The following is a 13,120-nucleotide window of genomic DNA, read 5'->3' on the forward strand; positions in this document are numbered from 1 at the left end:
TGCTGTCTGGTTTTCACGCACCCATTGACTTCAATGTGTGGCATGAAAAGGCGCCAGTATAGGACATGCAGTGAGTTTCACACCGGACTCTTGAGTGAAAGCATGTGTGAATAGCCCCATTGAATCCCCAATGTGTCTGCGCTGTTTCAATGCACGGCACGCGGATGAGAATCACAATTGTCTGAATGAGCCCCTAGGTCCTGTTCACACTGTTTTTTTTTTGTTTGAAGGCAGGAAATTTGCGGCAGATTTTGACCTGCCTTTATATTCTAGCCTGTGGCCATTGAGCGCTGTGGGCAAAAAAGCGCTTTCGCTACCTCCCATGATTTAAATTGGAAGTCAGAGGCGGAACCGCGGCAAGAAAGAACATGCCGTTTACCCGCCCACATTTTTTTGCGCTGATTCTGATGCAGTTTCCGTATCAAAACCAGTGTTGAAAAACTGTGTGAACTGGGCCTTAAGCGTAAAATCCACCCAAAACAAAAAGTAGATTTAGGTTGCATATGCCACATGTAGAAATGGAAAATTCTTCTATTAAAATCTCTCCTAGTGATGGAGACGTTGTGTGACTCCAGCCACGGCTCTTATTAGAACAGTCAGATTACATCCTCAATAACATGTAGAGAGGGACAGTGTCACATCGGGACGATCTAAATAGGGGTTCACTGGCACCTGTATTCTTACCCAGTTTGTGCTTCTGGAATAATGTCATCCGTTACCACATACACCATAGCGCCCGCAGCAAAGGCCAAAGCATAGGGCAACAGAGGTTCTGCCACGGATATGGCCACGGCTCCTAATACACCGGCAATGGGTTCCACCATTCCACTGAGCTGACCGTACCTGCCGAGGAACACAGACAATAAATAAGACGTCATTCCAAAACCAGAAAATAAAAACATTCTCCCTGGTTACTCGCCCCCTTCCAAGTATGTCGTCCTCCCGCTATCACATTGTAAACATGAACCTGGCCTAAATCAATGGCACCAGCCCTCCCCATTATACCTTCATTATGTAGCGGAGGAGGAGTAATAATGAGAAGTAATTCCTACTACGGACTCACCAGAACGCCTTCCATGTAGACAATCCGGCCCCACGTAATGGAAGGCTGACTGCAAGGCCTTCTGGGAAATTCTGGATTCCTATTCCAACAGCTAAATTCCTGGCAATAACATAAAAGACAAGAAAGGAGAATTGTAGCCACTTTATATTTATATCCCGTCATGATGGCTTTATGAAGGAATCGCAGCACTGTGGCATAAGCCTGGCACACGTTTCCCATGCCGAGTGGAGCGGATGCCCAGCTGTTGAGTGACAGTCGGGCTCCTGCGCTCCCTAGCGGTTTACCTCTAAATGCAGTGGTTAATGGCGACCGTGGCATCTGTGATTTCAGGGGAGGGGGTATTCTCACTCATACTATTAGTCTCCACAAACCAATCGCGAGGTGATGATCGTTTCCATCCTAACCGGCCCCCAGGTCTGCCATCAATATATGGCAGAAGCCGGGCCTAAAAGGATGCAGGTCAGTTTTCCATAGACCGTCGTCATGTATTATATAATCTATGTGAACCATAGCGGGACTAAAAAAAACTAAAAAGTTCAATAAAGTTTATAACCAAAATGTGTTGCAAAAACAAATTGTTTCCCCTACAAAATGTTCTATTCTGAAGGAGTAAAAAATCATGATTTATATGTGTCCGTAATGACCCAAAATGCAAATATCTAGTTATTTGACCCTCTGTAGCGGCCGCCGTATAACAAACAATCCCTGAATTACTGTCTTCTGCTTATCCTGTCTTCCAAAAATCCCAATTTCAAGCAATCAAAAAGTCGCATGTCCCCAAAAGGATGAAAAGGAAAGGTCGTCCCGCTACAAATGAACTTTCCTCAAGCCTTGTGGATGGAAAAAGAAGTGTAGCGGCTTTTATAACCCCAAAATCCTTAGTTTTTATGTTGCCATATTCTAACATGCTGAAGTGGTCAAACCCAAAACGATATAAATTTGGTATCGCCGTAATCAAACTGATCCAGAGACCAAAAACAAAATGTTACTAAGTCAACCAATAACTTCTACGCACTGAGAAATTGTGCCGTCAACTAAAGCCCCGGCCGTGAGAATCGGAAAGCTCTGGCTCTTGGAATGCGACAATGAAAAAAAACCTCAAACAAAAGAGTTTGGTCACTAAAGAGTTAATGAACAATAATGTGCAAACCCTATTCTACGTGTTGGACTTGTGGTGAGGACGCGCCGGGCGACGTCATCTCCTCAGACGCTCTGCTCGGCACGTCTTCAGGTGAGCCTCCCTGTGACACGCAGGGCCCGGCCTACATCCTGGCATTTCTATGTATCTCAGCCCTGCCGCTACCACACCTGCTATAACCTGGAGGCCAAACCTTCACCCCTGCCGTGTCCCTGTAGTAATGTCCTCTAGTCACACACTCAGAAGCTACTAATAGATGAATTCCATACTTGAACTTTGTTCTAGACTTTGATATGAATGGGGTGTAATACAGATGTAGCAGAGTGGAGTATGCTGGAAAGGAACAGTTGAGTGACAAATGTTGCTCTGCTACATGTCATGGTGTGGAAAAAAAAATACAGAAGAAAACTTTCAAAAAAAAGTGTGTGTGTGTACGAGGCCCTCCAGACGGACGATGTCACCACGGTGACCCCTTTCTCCTCACCCTCCTTATAATTGTATCGATTTCCTACCTTCCTTGTAGCCGAATCTCCTCGATTTCTGACCCGCTCCCCATAAGCCCATGTCCATCCACTGACAAGTGCTCAGCATGATGATCCCCTCACAGTGTGAACCGCGGCCAATATCATCAGACCCAGAAGCATGAAATGACTTATTAATATTGTAGCTGTATACAATGAGATTATCCAGACCACGCTCTATAGACTGAGGGAATAAAAGCCCCCCCCCCCCCCTATAAGACCACCTCTGACTCTGGGGCATGCATTGACTTTGTGAAACGCTTCATTGATTGTTCGGCCCCTGCGCCTGAGAAGGGATTGCTGCAGATTCCAGTCCCAGCCGTGTGTATAAGGCCTCATCCTGCCTTCCTATGGGGCCGCGCGCACACCAGTGCTTTTTGCTGATCCGTTATGGAAATCCCCGCACGTCACCGTCCTAGGGGTGTTGTCAGGGGGATGTAGGACAAGTGGTGACCATTTCCTTCTGTTTATTTTTTTTTTGGGGTTTGCGAAATTTGGATGGACATGTGTAAAAAAAAAACATGGCCGTAATATAGGGACATATTAAACAGTTGCAGAAGCTATTTGGAGACATTAACACCCCAAATGTGGTCCCTATGATGGGTAGATCGTGGCCCGTTCACTGGCAACGGTTGGGTGCGTGAGGAAACCTTCTCCTCACGCTGCGGAACATTTTCTGCCCACAACTCCAAGGAAGCTGCGTATATTTAACCAGTTCAGGACCGCGCTATTTTGAGCCTCCAGTTTAGCCATTTTTCGGACGCGTTAGTTAAATGGGTATAACTTTTTTATTTGTTGGGCTAGTGACGTGATTTGTGCGACGTTTTTTCCATAGACAATGCAGGTTTCTTTTTTATACATCTTCCTTTTTGCTGTTTTTGAATTAGTATTTTTAAAGTTTTAAAATAATAGTTAAATAAGCTTTTTTTTTCACCTAAAATCTTTTTATTTGTGATCGTCGTCTGCTGTAAATTTTAATATATTCCTTGTTTATATTCGGGTAATTGGGTCAGGGCTAGTGTTCTGACAATGATTGGCGGGGGGAACATTTGTTTTGGGGTGGGTATTTTGTGAGTATTTATTATTATTTCTTTTTTTGCACTGGTTATGTTTATTTTTTGATTCCTATAATCTGTCCCTCAAAGGTCCAGAAAGATCTTTGGGGAACTTTATAGATGGATTTTCTTTACACCATGCTTTTCTACTTTAATTGGAGCTGCGCTGGCTCTTGTAAGACCCAGCAGCAGCCTGACACTAACGGCACCCGGCGATCATGTGACCAGTCACATGATCACCGGGACCAATAGTGACAGCGGTGCGGCTGCTGCTTCTATTCCTATATGCAGCGTTCATTGAGTGCTGTGTAAAAGAGATCAGCTGTGGAATCTGCTTCTATCCTCTCCTCAGTGTCCCCGACATTCAACTGCCTGATCACTTGGGCAGGAAGTTAAAATCTGCGCCGGAAAAAGTCTATTGCTTGGGTTTTAACGACCCCGACCGTAAAAACACAGCCAGCGGTCGGGAAGCAGTCACATCCGCATCATGCTCATTCTGTTCTGGATGTTCACCCTTTTCGTCCACCACGTATGTGGGTGCCCTTATACCCAGTTCCATGTAAAAAGGTTTGAGTTGTTTTTAATGTGAAAAGGTCCTAAAAAAGTCAATTCAGCTTCAGTGATCGCAGGTGTCACAGTGAGAGAGCTCAGAATTTGCTCCACTGACTGATAATGAATAGATGAAGCCATTATTCGGCTCAGCTCTTACTAAATGTGTCACGTGGCGTTGAGGAGTCCGAGCAAACAATGGCGGATGAGATGTTTTACTGTCTAGACCGCTGTTCTGCGGTCAGAATGTTCACCAGCGCCCGAGTGCAGTCAAATGAACCGCAGGGATCCGCACTCCCTGCTTCATTGCCACCAAGACTTGTAACCACCACCCATCAAAGGGGTTAATTATATGGTTCTGTAACCCATAGTGCAGCTCCGAGTTACAGAGCTCTTGCTGCAGTCACAATGAGCCGGTTATTCCTGCCCGGAATCTCAATATCCCTTCTTTTCTCCCACATCTGAAAAAACAGGCACGTTCCTCAATCCCTCTCTGCATTGCCGGCGCTGCCCCCATCACCTGAACTAACACAACATGCCCTGAACGTCACCCCTGCCGCTCTGTGCCACCTCCTGCCACAGGAAGCCTGAGGTTAGACATGGTTACCATAACATCTGGCTTTCAGCGTACAGGACAGTATTGTTAGGAGAATGTAGGGGAGCAGGGACCTGTGAGAGAGGCCATTCAGGAGAGAAAGCAGGTGTACAAAGCGTGAGGATGATGAAAATGTAGTCCCATGTTTACCTAATACAAGGTACACGTCTGTTGTATGAAGCGGCGCTACATTGATGCCGCTTATCTCCTTCCGATCTGCCAGATTGGTTTGGTGGTAGGTTCCTTCTCTTGGGTCAGGCACTGATGATCAGCTGCAGTATGTATTCGGTCCCATTTTAGCACATTTTTTGTCATCCGTTTAGAGCATACACTGGGCATAGGTCTTGTTTGTTAAATGTAGGCTGTGACGGATGCCTAACGGCGGCATGAGTCACCTATAGGCTATTATGGCATCAGCTTAATGTATATATCATGAAAAGATCATGATGTATATATTAAACGGATGTTGTATCCGCCACCCGTGGGCCCCCATAATAAAAGTAATCTATACGGCATGACGATTTAGTGGTAAAACAGTGTGCGGTGCGTTACCGGCAGCAGGAGGCCTGGACATGCTGAGGTGTTCCCTGACTGCGGCAATCTGTGCTTCACTAACACAACAAACTCCTTTTGCACTTATTTTAAGGGGAGTCTGTGCGCACTTAGATTGCAGAGTCCGCTGGAGCAGGAATTGTCCCACATCTCGAGCAGCCCCGACCTCCAGACATAAAGGAGATATCTGAAAACTTGTGCAGAGGAAAAATGGAGGTGCTCAAGGCAACCGATCAACCCGATAACTAGATTTTAGCAGGTGTAATTCTTAGAGCAGAAATAGCCCAGATGTGCCGTGTAAGAGCTTCACAGACACAGGGCACACGGACTGCTATTCACTGGCTGCAGGAGAGGCAGCAGAGGTCTTACAAGGGTGTCATTTACATGTGTGATTTGTGGACAGAGAGAATTGATGAATTTTATCCCTTGGGACCCAAAAATTGTATAGAGAGATGAAGGATAAGCTGAAAGCAGACTTTGGTAATATCACCATACAGCCTAAAACTGTGGATACTGTAGATTATTGGTGGCCATGCGGCTTCCTCCAAAATCTAGTCACATCTGTCTTGTTGCTATTTAGTATTTTATGTGGTTGTCAGGCAGTAAATCCGTAGCACCCAGGCTCAGTAACTTGGTGGTTAGGAGACAGATAAGGATGAGATGATGATTGGCTGCCCAATTCCTTGCATGATGTAACCCACTGAACGCTTTCCTTTGGGCTCTTGTAATGTCACTGATACTGAACCTCTATAGAGCAGCTGCTGCTGGTGGGGGAACATTGGTCCTAGGCACTGTATGAAGAAGAATTGTATCCTGCTGCGGCCTCCTTTCTAGAGGACCGGCTATACGCACAATTCTACTGATTCATCTCTGTCCCGCTACCCGCACACCTCATTTACTTGAGCTTATAAGATCACTGCAGGTCAATCCCAATCTCCCTCCAGGAGGCTGAGGTGTTTGTTCTTTGGGCCTGTTCACACTGATTTTGTGGTGCTGATTTTAACATGGAAACTGCTTTGAAAGCTCCCCCCCCCCCCCCCCCCAAAAAAGTTAATTGTGGGCAGAAAAAGTGGTTTTCACATAGTGTTTTTTGGCGCTCAATGGCTGGGGGCAAAAAAAACGTATTAGATTGCAGGTAGGTCAAAATCTGCCTCAAAGTTTTCTGGAATTTTGAGGCTGGTTTTTCCAGCTTAAAAAAAAAAAAAAACACTGTGTGAACAGGGTCTTTTAAAGGCCTGGTTTACACGAGCGTGTGCGTTTTGCGCATGCAAAAGGCACTTAACAGCCCCGTATGATGCGCGGCTGCTTGATTTTCGCGCAGCCGCCATCATTATGACACTCTGTTTGGATGTTTGTAAACCGAAAAGTACGTGTTGCTTTTCTGTTTTCATTCATCCTTTTCACTGCTGTTGTGCGAATCACGCTCGTCCCACGGAAGTGGTTTTCACGCACCCATTGACTTCAATGGGTGCGTGATGCGTGAACAGCGCACAAAGATAGGACATGTCGTGAGTTTTTCGCAGCGGACACACGCTTAGCAAAACTCACGGACTGTCTGCACGGCCCCATAGACTAATATAGGTCCGTGCGATCTGCGTGTAATAGATGTTTGTGTAAACAAGCCCAAAGTGTAAGGAAACTATTCTGAAAGTTGCACTAATCACAGTAATTCAGCTTTATAAACCCCCCCAAAAAACTAATTTGCTTGTCCGAGGCTTACATAGCCTTTAAGTTATCTCCTATTTGAACAACCCCTTTAGGGTATGTTCACACGGCAGCGTCCGTTACGGCTGAAATTACGGGGATGTTTTCAGGAGGAAACATCCCCGTAATTTCAGCCGTAATGGCATGTGCAGGCGCTTGAACGCCGCGTCCATTATGGATGTAATTGTCGCTGCTTTTCATTGGAGTCAATGAATAACGGCTCCAATTACACCCCAAGAAGTGACAGGTCACTTCTTTGACGCGGGCGTCCATTTACGCGCCGTCATTTGACAGCGGCGCGTATATATACACGCCTCGTGTGAACAGACAAACGTCTGCCCATTGCTTTCAATGGGCAGATGTTTGTCAACACTATTGAGGCGCATTTTTCGGACGTAATTCGGGGCAAAAACGCCCGAATTACGTCCGTAAATAGTGCGTGTGAACATACCCTAAAGGAGTTTTCAGCACCTAAGCGAGGATATGTCATCCTTTGCCAATTGATCATGGTGGTCAGACTACTTTGACCCCCACTGATAGTAGGAATGAAGGGGCCACAGTCTGGGGAGCATAATAGCTTCTTCTGAATTTCTCTTTGTATGGCGGTGTACCGCAACTCGGCCACATTCACCTGATGCCATCACTTGTCAGGGTGGGTAAAATCCCTTTAATTCTGAGCAGATTGCTTAATAATGACACTTAACAATCGGCTAATATTCCTGGAGGGGGGGGGGGGGTTGAGAGGAAAGAAGTGTAATAGGATGCCCTCTTTGACTTATAAAGGGGTCCTCGAGTACTCCCAATAGGTCCTGATCTGAGGGTATCGCAGAGAGAAAACACCGGGGATAAGTTCTGATTCCCAGGCAAGAACTATATCACCTGCTGTGGTGCCTGAGGACCCTGGTAGAGATAAACTTCTCAGAAGCAGACACAGTCCGTGATCCCATAATATCCGTGATCCCAAAATATCTAAATGCTCCATTCTTCAGAGAAAAAGGGCTAAGTCCTTCATGAGTCAGTTTGGGGTGCAGGATATTGAATGTAGAGCAGAAGGCTACAGGACATGCTAATGCAGGAAACCTTCACAACGGGACCTGTGTATGGAGTGGCCCGTGTTTTATCTATTAATAAGAGCACAGCAGAGTCCGGGTATGTCCACATGGCATATTTTTGGGCAGTAAATGCACTAAAACCAGCCGCAAAATTGGAAGCAGATCGCCTCCAAACATCTGCCCATAGATTGCAATGGCGTCCTGTTCTGACGGGCTGTATATTGAAGCAGCCGTTTTGAAAAACTGCTGTAAAAATAAAGTGCAGGTTACTTTTTGAAGCTGTTTTTCAGTCACTATAGAAAAACCGCTCCACAAACGGCCATAAAACAAGCTGTGAAAATTGTGAGTGGCTTAACCCCTTACTGCACCAGGACGCACCGGTAGGTCCTGTTTTGAAGTGCTGGAAGGCACCGGGATGTACTGGTGCGTCCTGGTTTGACAAGGCTACAGAATTGTACCGTCAACTGTTTGAAAGTTGATCGGCACAGTTACACGGCAGAGGACCAATAATAGCGGTCCTCTGTTGGCGATTGCTGTGATTGGTCAGTCTTCCGTGACCGACTAATTACAGCGCGTGACAACAGTATCTGGGCTGTCTGATCTCTTCACTCCGAGAGTGAAGGTGAAGAGATCAGACGTGCCCAGCGACAGTGTGAATTCACCTGTGGGATCCAGCCATAATAACCGCACATTAACCCCTCCACTGCTGCTCGGTTTACCTGCATTTACCAGATGCTTGTGGGAGCTTCCTCTCTTTTTTTAATGGGTTTTAAACTAATAATAGAGAGAGAAATTTTCCTGGTTGGGAATTTAGGGATAACATACAGGTTTAGATGATTAGGGATTAGTTAGATCTAATTATATAGGTAGATCGGGATTGTTGGCTGGGAATAGTTTGGGAGTTTTTATCCCCAAAATTTGTTGATAAAAGATATATAAACAACAAAGTTTGAAAAATTAAGTTTCAAATGATCTAGTTCGCTGTTAACAATACAGTTTATTGGACCGGATTAATTCTACTATAGAGAGAGACGCACACACTCTGAATCCGCTAGTGATTGAGTGGACCCCCATCAAGTCTTCCCTGATAACAGTGAACATTTCTGGGTTCCCCCTCTTAATTATACCCCCCAAGTTTCAGAATTCAACGCTACCTCAGGGATTCACGCAGACACAGCAGGTCTTGATGATCGATTTTTTTTTTTAAACTCTTTTGAACACAAAAAAAATACATGAGTTTTGCATAACTATAAAATTAATAAACTAATTTCTATGTGAAGCAATTTATTGCCGCTAATCCACAGTCATTTTATGCCAAGCCAAACCGGTGGCATCCTGTTAATGAAGTGGAAATGGCCAAATTCAGGGGTTTGCTGTTAAACACTGCCCTCCTGTCCTAGGTACAAGTGGTAAAATTGTCTGGGATCTCTTGCTCCCCCTGCTGGACCACGGCTCCCACTTGTAACTAGACAATTTTTACACCTGCGTTCCACTTCTTAAATCCTTGACTGTTGAAAAAACTGTAGCCTGTGGAACAGCACCGAAAAATCAGAGGCCTCCCAAAGACTACAAATAGGTGAGAGCAGCAGGGATGGGGTGGCTGTTCTTAAAATATAGGGACAAAGAAGACATCCATATGCTGAGCACAATATACAATGACGCAAACCTTCTTATCCCTGTGCGGGGCAGATCTGCTGAGACCCCAAAGCTTGTTTGTATACAGGCGCATAATAAATATATGGGGGGGGGGTTGATCTTGCCGACCAAAGGATCAAGCCCTAGGATGCTCTGAGGAAATCCAGGACCTGGTTTAAAAATATGGTCATGCATCTTGTCCAGGCAGCGATGGACGACTCGCACATTTTATACAGATCTGCTCGGCATAGCAAAAAATACCTGGAATATCAGGAAAAGATAATCTATCAATTAATCTTTGAAGGCAGTGAGGAGTAAAGAGAAACCTCCACATCAGCCAGTGAAGCCTCACGAGTAGATTGTGGGCCACCTTTTCCTGCAGAGGGGCCTCCCACACAATAACCGTTACGGGTGCCCCAAAATGTTGTGTGGGCTACAAACGAGGAATCTCTAAAGATCCGGGCTGTCCATGTGACGCCTGCCCCTCCACACCCGGCTGTGTCTAAAAGATTGCTCTAAAACCTTCCGCTCCTCTTTAGATTCTTAGTCTGAGTCATGTATCCTTCTGCCACTTGCTTTATTGCCCCATTCCAAACTTGAACACAAAAGAATTCAACCAAACTTCTCCTTATATCTCTAGATGAATCTAACATGCGGAATAGACATTTGTCTCTCTATTGTCAACAACAGCTCAAAAATGTAAAGAACAAACACAGCAGAAAAAAAAAACCTCACAATTGTCACTCTTTCCAACCTCACCCATTCCTGCCGACCCCTTGTGCTTTACAAATTTTCTAACCCTCCTAGATGAATCCCTAGAGAAGTGAATAATTAACTCCTTAACCCCTTCCCGCTCCTGGACGTACTGTTAGGTCATGGTAGCTGTATCGTTCGCGCTCCATGAGCGAATAGTACGTCTCGGGAATAATGGCCATTTCGGCCGTCCTCCCGACACATACAGGAGCTGTGACGCTGCTGTCTCGTACAGCAGCTGTCATAGCTCCTACAGCGGGGACCGTTCCCTGTGTCCTTGCTGGTGACTATGGCAACCGGACACCAAACAATGGTGTCCGGCTATGCCATAGACGGAAGCCTAGTGGGTCCTGACAACGTCCGGACCCACTATGCTTGCTGTCAGTGAGTAGCTGACAGTTGTAATACACTGCACTACGCATGTAGTGCAGTGTATTAGAATAGAAATCAGGGCCTCCTGCCCTCAAGTCCCCTAGTGGGACAAAGTAAAAAAGTTAAAAAAAGATGTGGAAAAATAAGAAAATCAAAGTTTTAAAAGGAAAAATTCCCCCATTACCCTTTATTATTAATAAAAATATATAAACAAATAAACTATACATAATTGGTATCGCCACGTCCGTAACGGCCTGAACTACCAAATTATTTCATTATTTATCCTGCGCGGTGAACGCCATAAAATAAAATAATAATAAACCGAACCACAATCACAATTGTTTGGTCACTTCACCTCCCAAAAAATGGAATAAAAAGAGATCAAAAAGTCGCATGTACCGAAAAATGGTGCTGATCGAAACTACAGTTCGTTACGCAAAAAAATAAGTCCTCGCACGGCTTTATTGATGGAAAAATAAAAAAGTTCTGGCTCTTAGAATAAGGTAACACAAAAAGTATTTTATTGTGCAAACGCCATAAGACATAAAAAAAACTATAAACATCTGGTATCGCCACGCAGAATAAAGTGAATGTCATTTATAGCGCACGGTGAACGCTGTCAAAAAAATAAGAACAAAACAATAGTAGAATTGCTGTTTTTTAGTCACCACGCCACCTAAAAATAGAATAAAAACTGATCAAAAAGCCGCATGCACCCCAAGAAAACTGCAATGGATTCCTCAAGGGGTCTAGTTTCCAAAATGGGGTCACTTTTGGTGGTTTTCCACTGTTTTGGCACCACAAGACCTCTTCAAACCGGACATGGTGCCTAATAAAAAAGAGGGCTCAAAATCCACTAGGTGCTCCTTTGCTTTGGAGGCCGGTGCTTCAGTCCATGACCGAACTAGGGCCACATGTGGGGTATTTCTCAAAACTGCAGAATCTGGGCAATACGTATTAAGTTGCGTTTCTCTGATAAAACCTTTTGTGTTGTAAAAAAAATGGTATAAAGAGGATTTTCTGACCAAAAAAAAAGTAAACTTCACCTTTACTTTGCTCTAAATTTTTGTGAAACACCTAAAGGGTTCCTAAACTTTCTAAATGCTGTCGTGAATACTTTGAGGGGTCTAGTTTCTAAAATGGGGTGTTTCATAGGGGTTTCTAATATATGGGCCCCTCAAAGCAACTTCAGAACTGAACTGGAACCTAAAAAAATAAATAAATCAGGCAATACTTCGCTTCTCACATTATATTGATAATGAGCCGTGCCCACCTTGAGATGACCCCAGTTTTGACCGTTTGCATAAACGGAGACCCCTATTAGACCGTTTCAGTGCCCGGTATTCCCAAGCATACACCCCGAGAAGTGTATTTCTATTGATGAGTCCCTGGTACATTTTAAAGGGAGGGTTCAATTCCGCGAGTACCTGCCGGGTAAGAGGGCAAGGTATGGCGTGAAGATGTATAAGCTGTGAGAGTGTGCATCAGGGTATACCTACAAATGTAGGATATATGAAGGAAAGGCCACCCCCAAACCAGACTGCATCCTGGACTACAATAGGTACATGGGAGGTGTGGACTTGTAAGATCAAGCCCTGAAGCCCTACAGCGCCATGCGGTGGTATAAGAAGCTGGCCGGGCACATCCTACAGATGGCTTTGTACAATGCGTACGTGCTACGTCGATGTGCAGGCCAGACGGGAACTTTCCTGGAATTTCAAGAGGTGATTATCAAGAACCTAATCTTTAGGGACCAAGAAGGGGGGGGCACCCAGTACTTCTGGAAGCGAGGCCACACGCATCGTACCAGGGCAACACATTCCAGGAGAAGTTCCCCAAACTGGCAAGAAGGGAAAAAGTCAAGAGGTGCAAAGTCTGCTATAAGAGGGGGATAAGGGATGACACAATATAGCAATGTGACACGTGTCCCGAATAACCAGAGCTCTGTATGAAAGTGTTTGAAAATTTATCATACATCCCTTGGTTTATAATTTACCCCAATTTTACTTACCCTGATGCCCCCCTCATCTCTCCCTTCTGTGCGCCCAGCCAGCTGATAACAGCCACATGGAGGGTATTGCCATACCCGGGAGAACCCACATTACAGTTTATGGGGTGTAGGTCTCCGGTT

The 13,120-nt window shown here is 45.1% G+C and overlaps 1 protein-coding gene and 1 long non-coding RNA gene across 9 annotated transcripts in view; one reads left to right on the forward strand and one right to left on the reverse strand.

Annotated features, from left to right (window-relative positions):
• Window positions 1-13,120, forward strand: part of LOC142665927 (uncharacterized) — an 80,271-nt gene that overhangs the window by 42,846 nt on the left and 24,305 nt on the right. The gene's annotated exons all lie outside the window — the stretch shown is intronic.
• SLC39A11 (solute carrier family 39 member 11) overlaps window positions 1-13,120 on the reverse strand; it is a 367,218-nt gene that overhangs the window by 2,476 nt on the left and 351,622 nt on the right. For all 8 annotated transcript variants that reach the window (XM_075845738.1, XM_075845737.1, XM_075845744.1 and 5 more), the window contains 2 exons: window positions 1,064-1,162; window positions 685-843 (listed from right to left, as the gene is read on the reverse strand). In XM_075845738.1, the coding sequence (XP_075701853.1) occupies window positions 685-843; window positions 1,064-1,162 (258 nt within the window). The remainder of the gene's footprint in view (window positions 1-684; window positions 844-1,063; window positions 1,163-13,120) is intronic.

The sequence above is a fragment of the Rhinoderma darwinii genome, chromosome 13 (genome assembly GCF_050947455.1).
Source record: "Rhinoderma darwinii isolate aRhiDar2 chromosome 13, aRhiDar2.hap1, whole genome shotgun sequence".
Taxonomy (NCBI): Eukaryota; Metazoa; Chordata; class Amphibia; order Anura; family Rhinodermatidae; genus Rhinoderma; species Rhinoderma darwinii.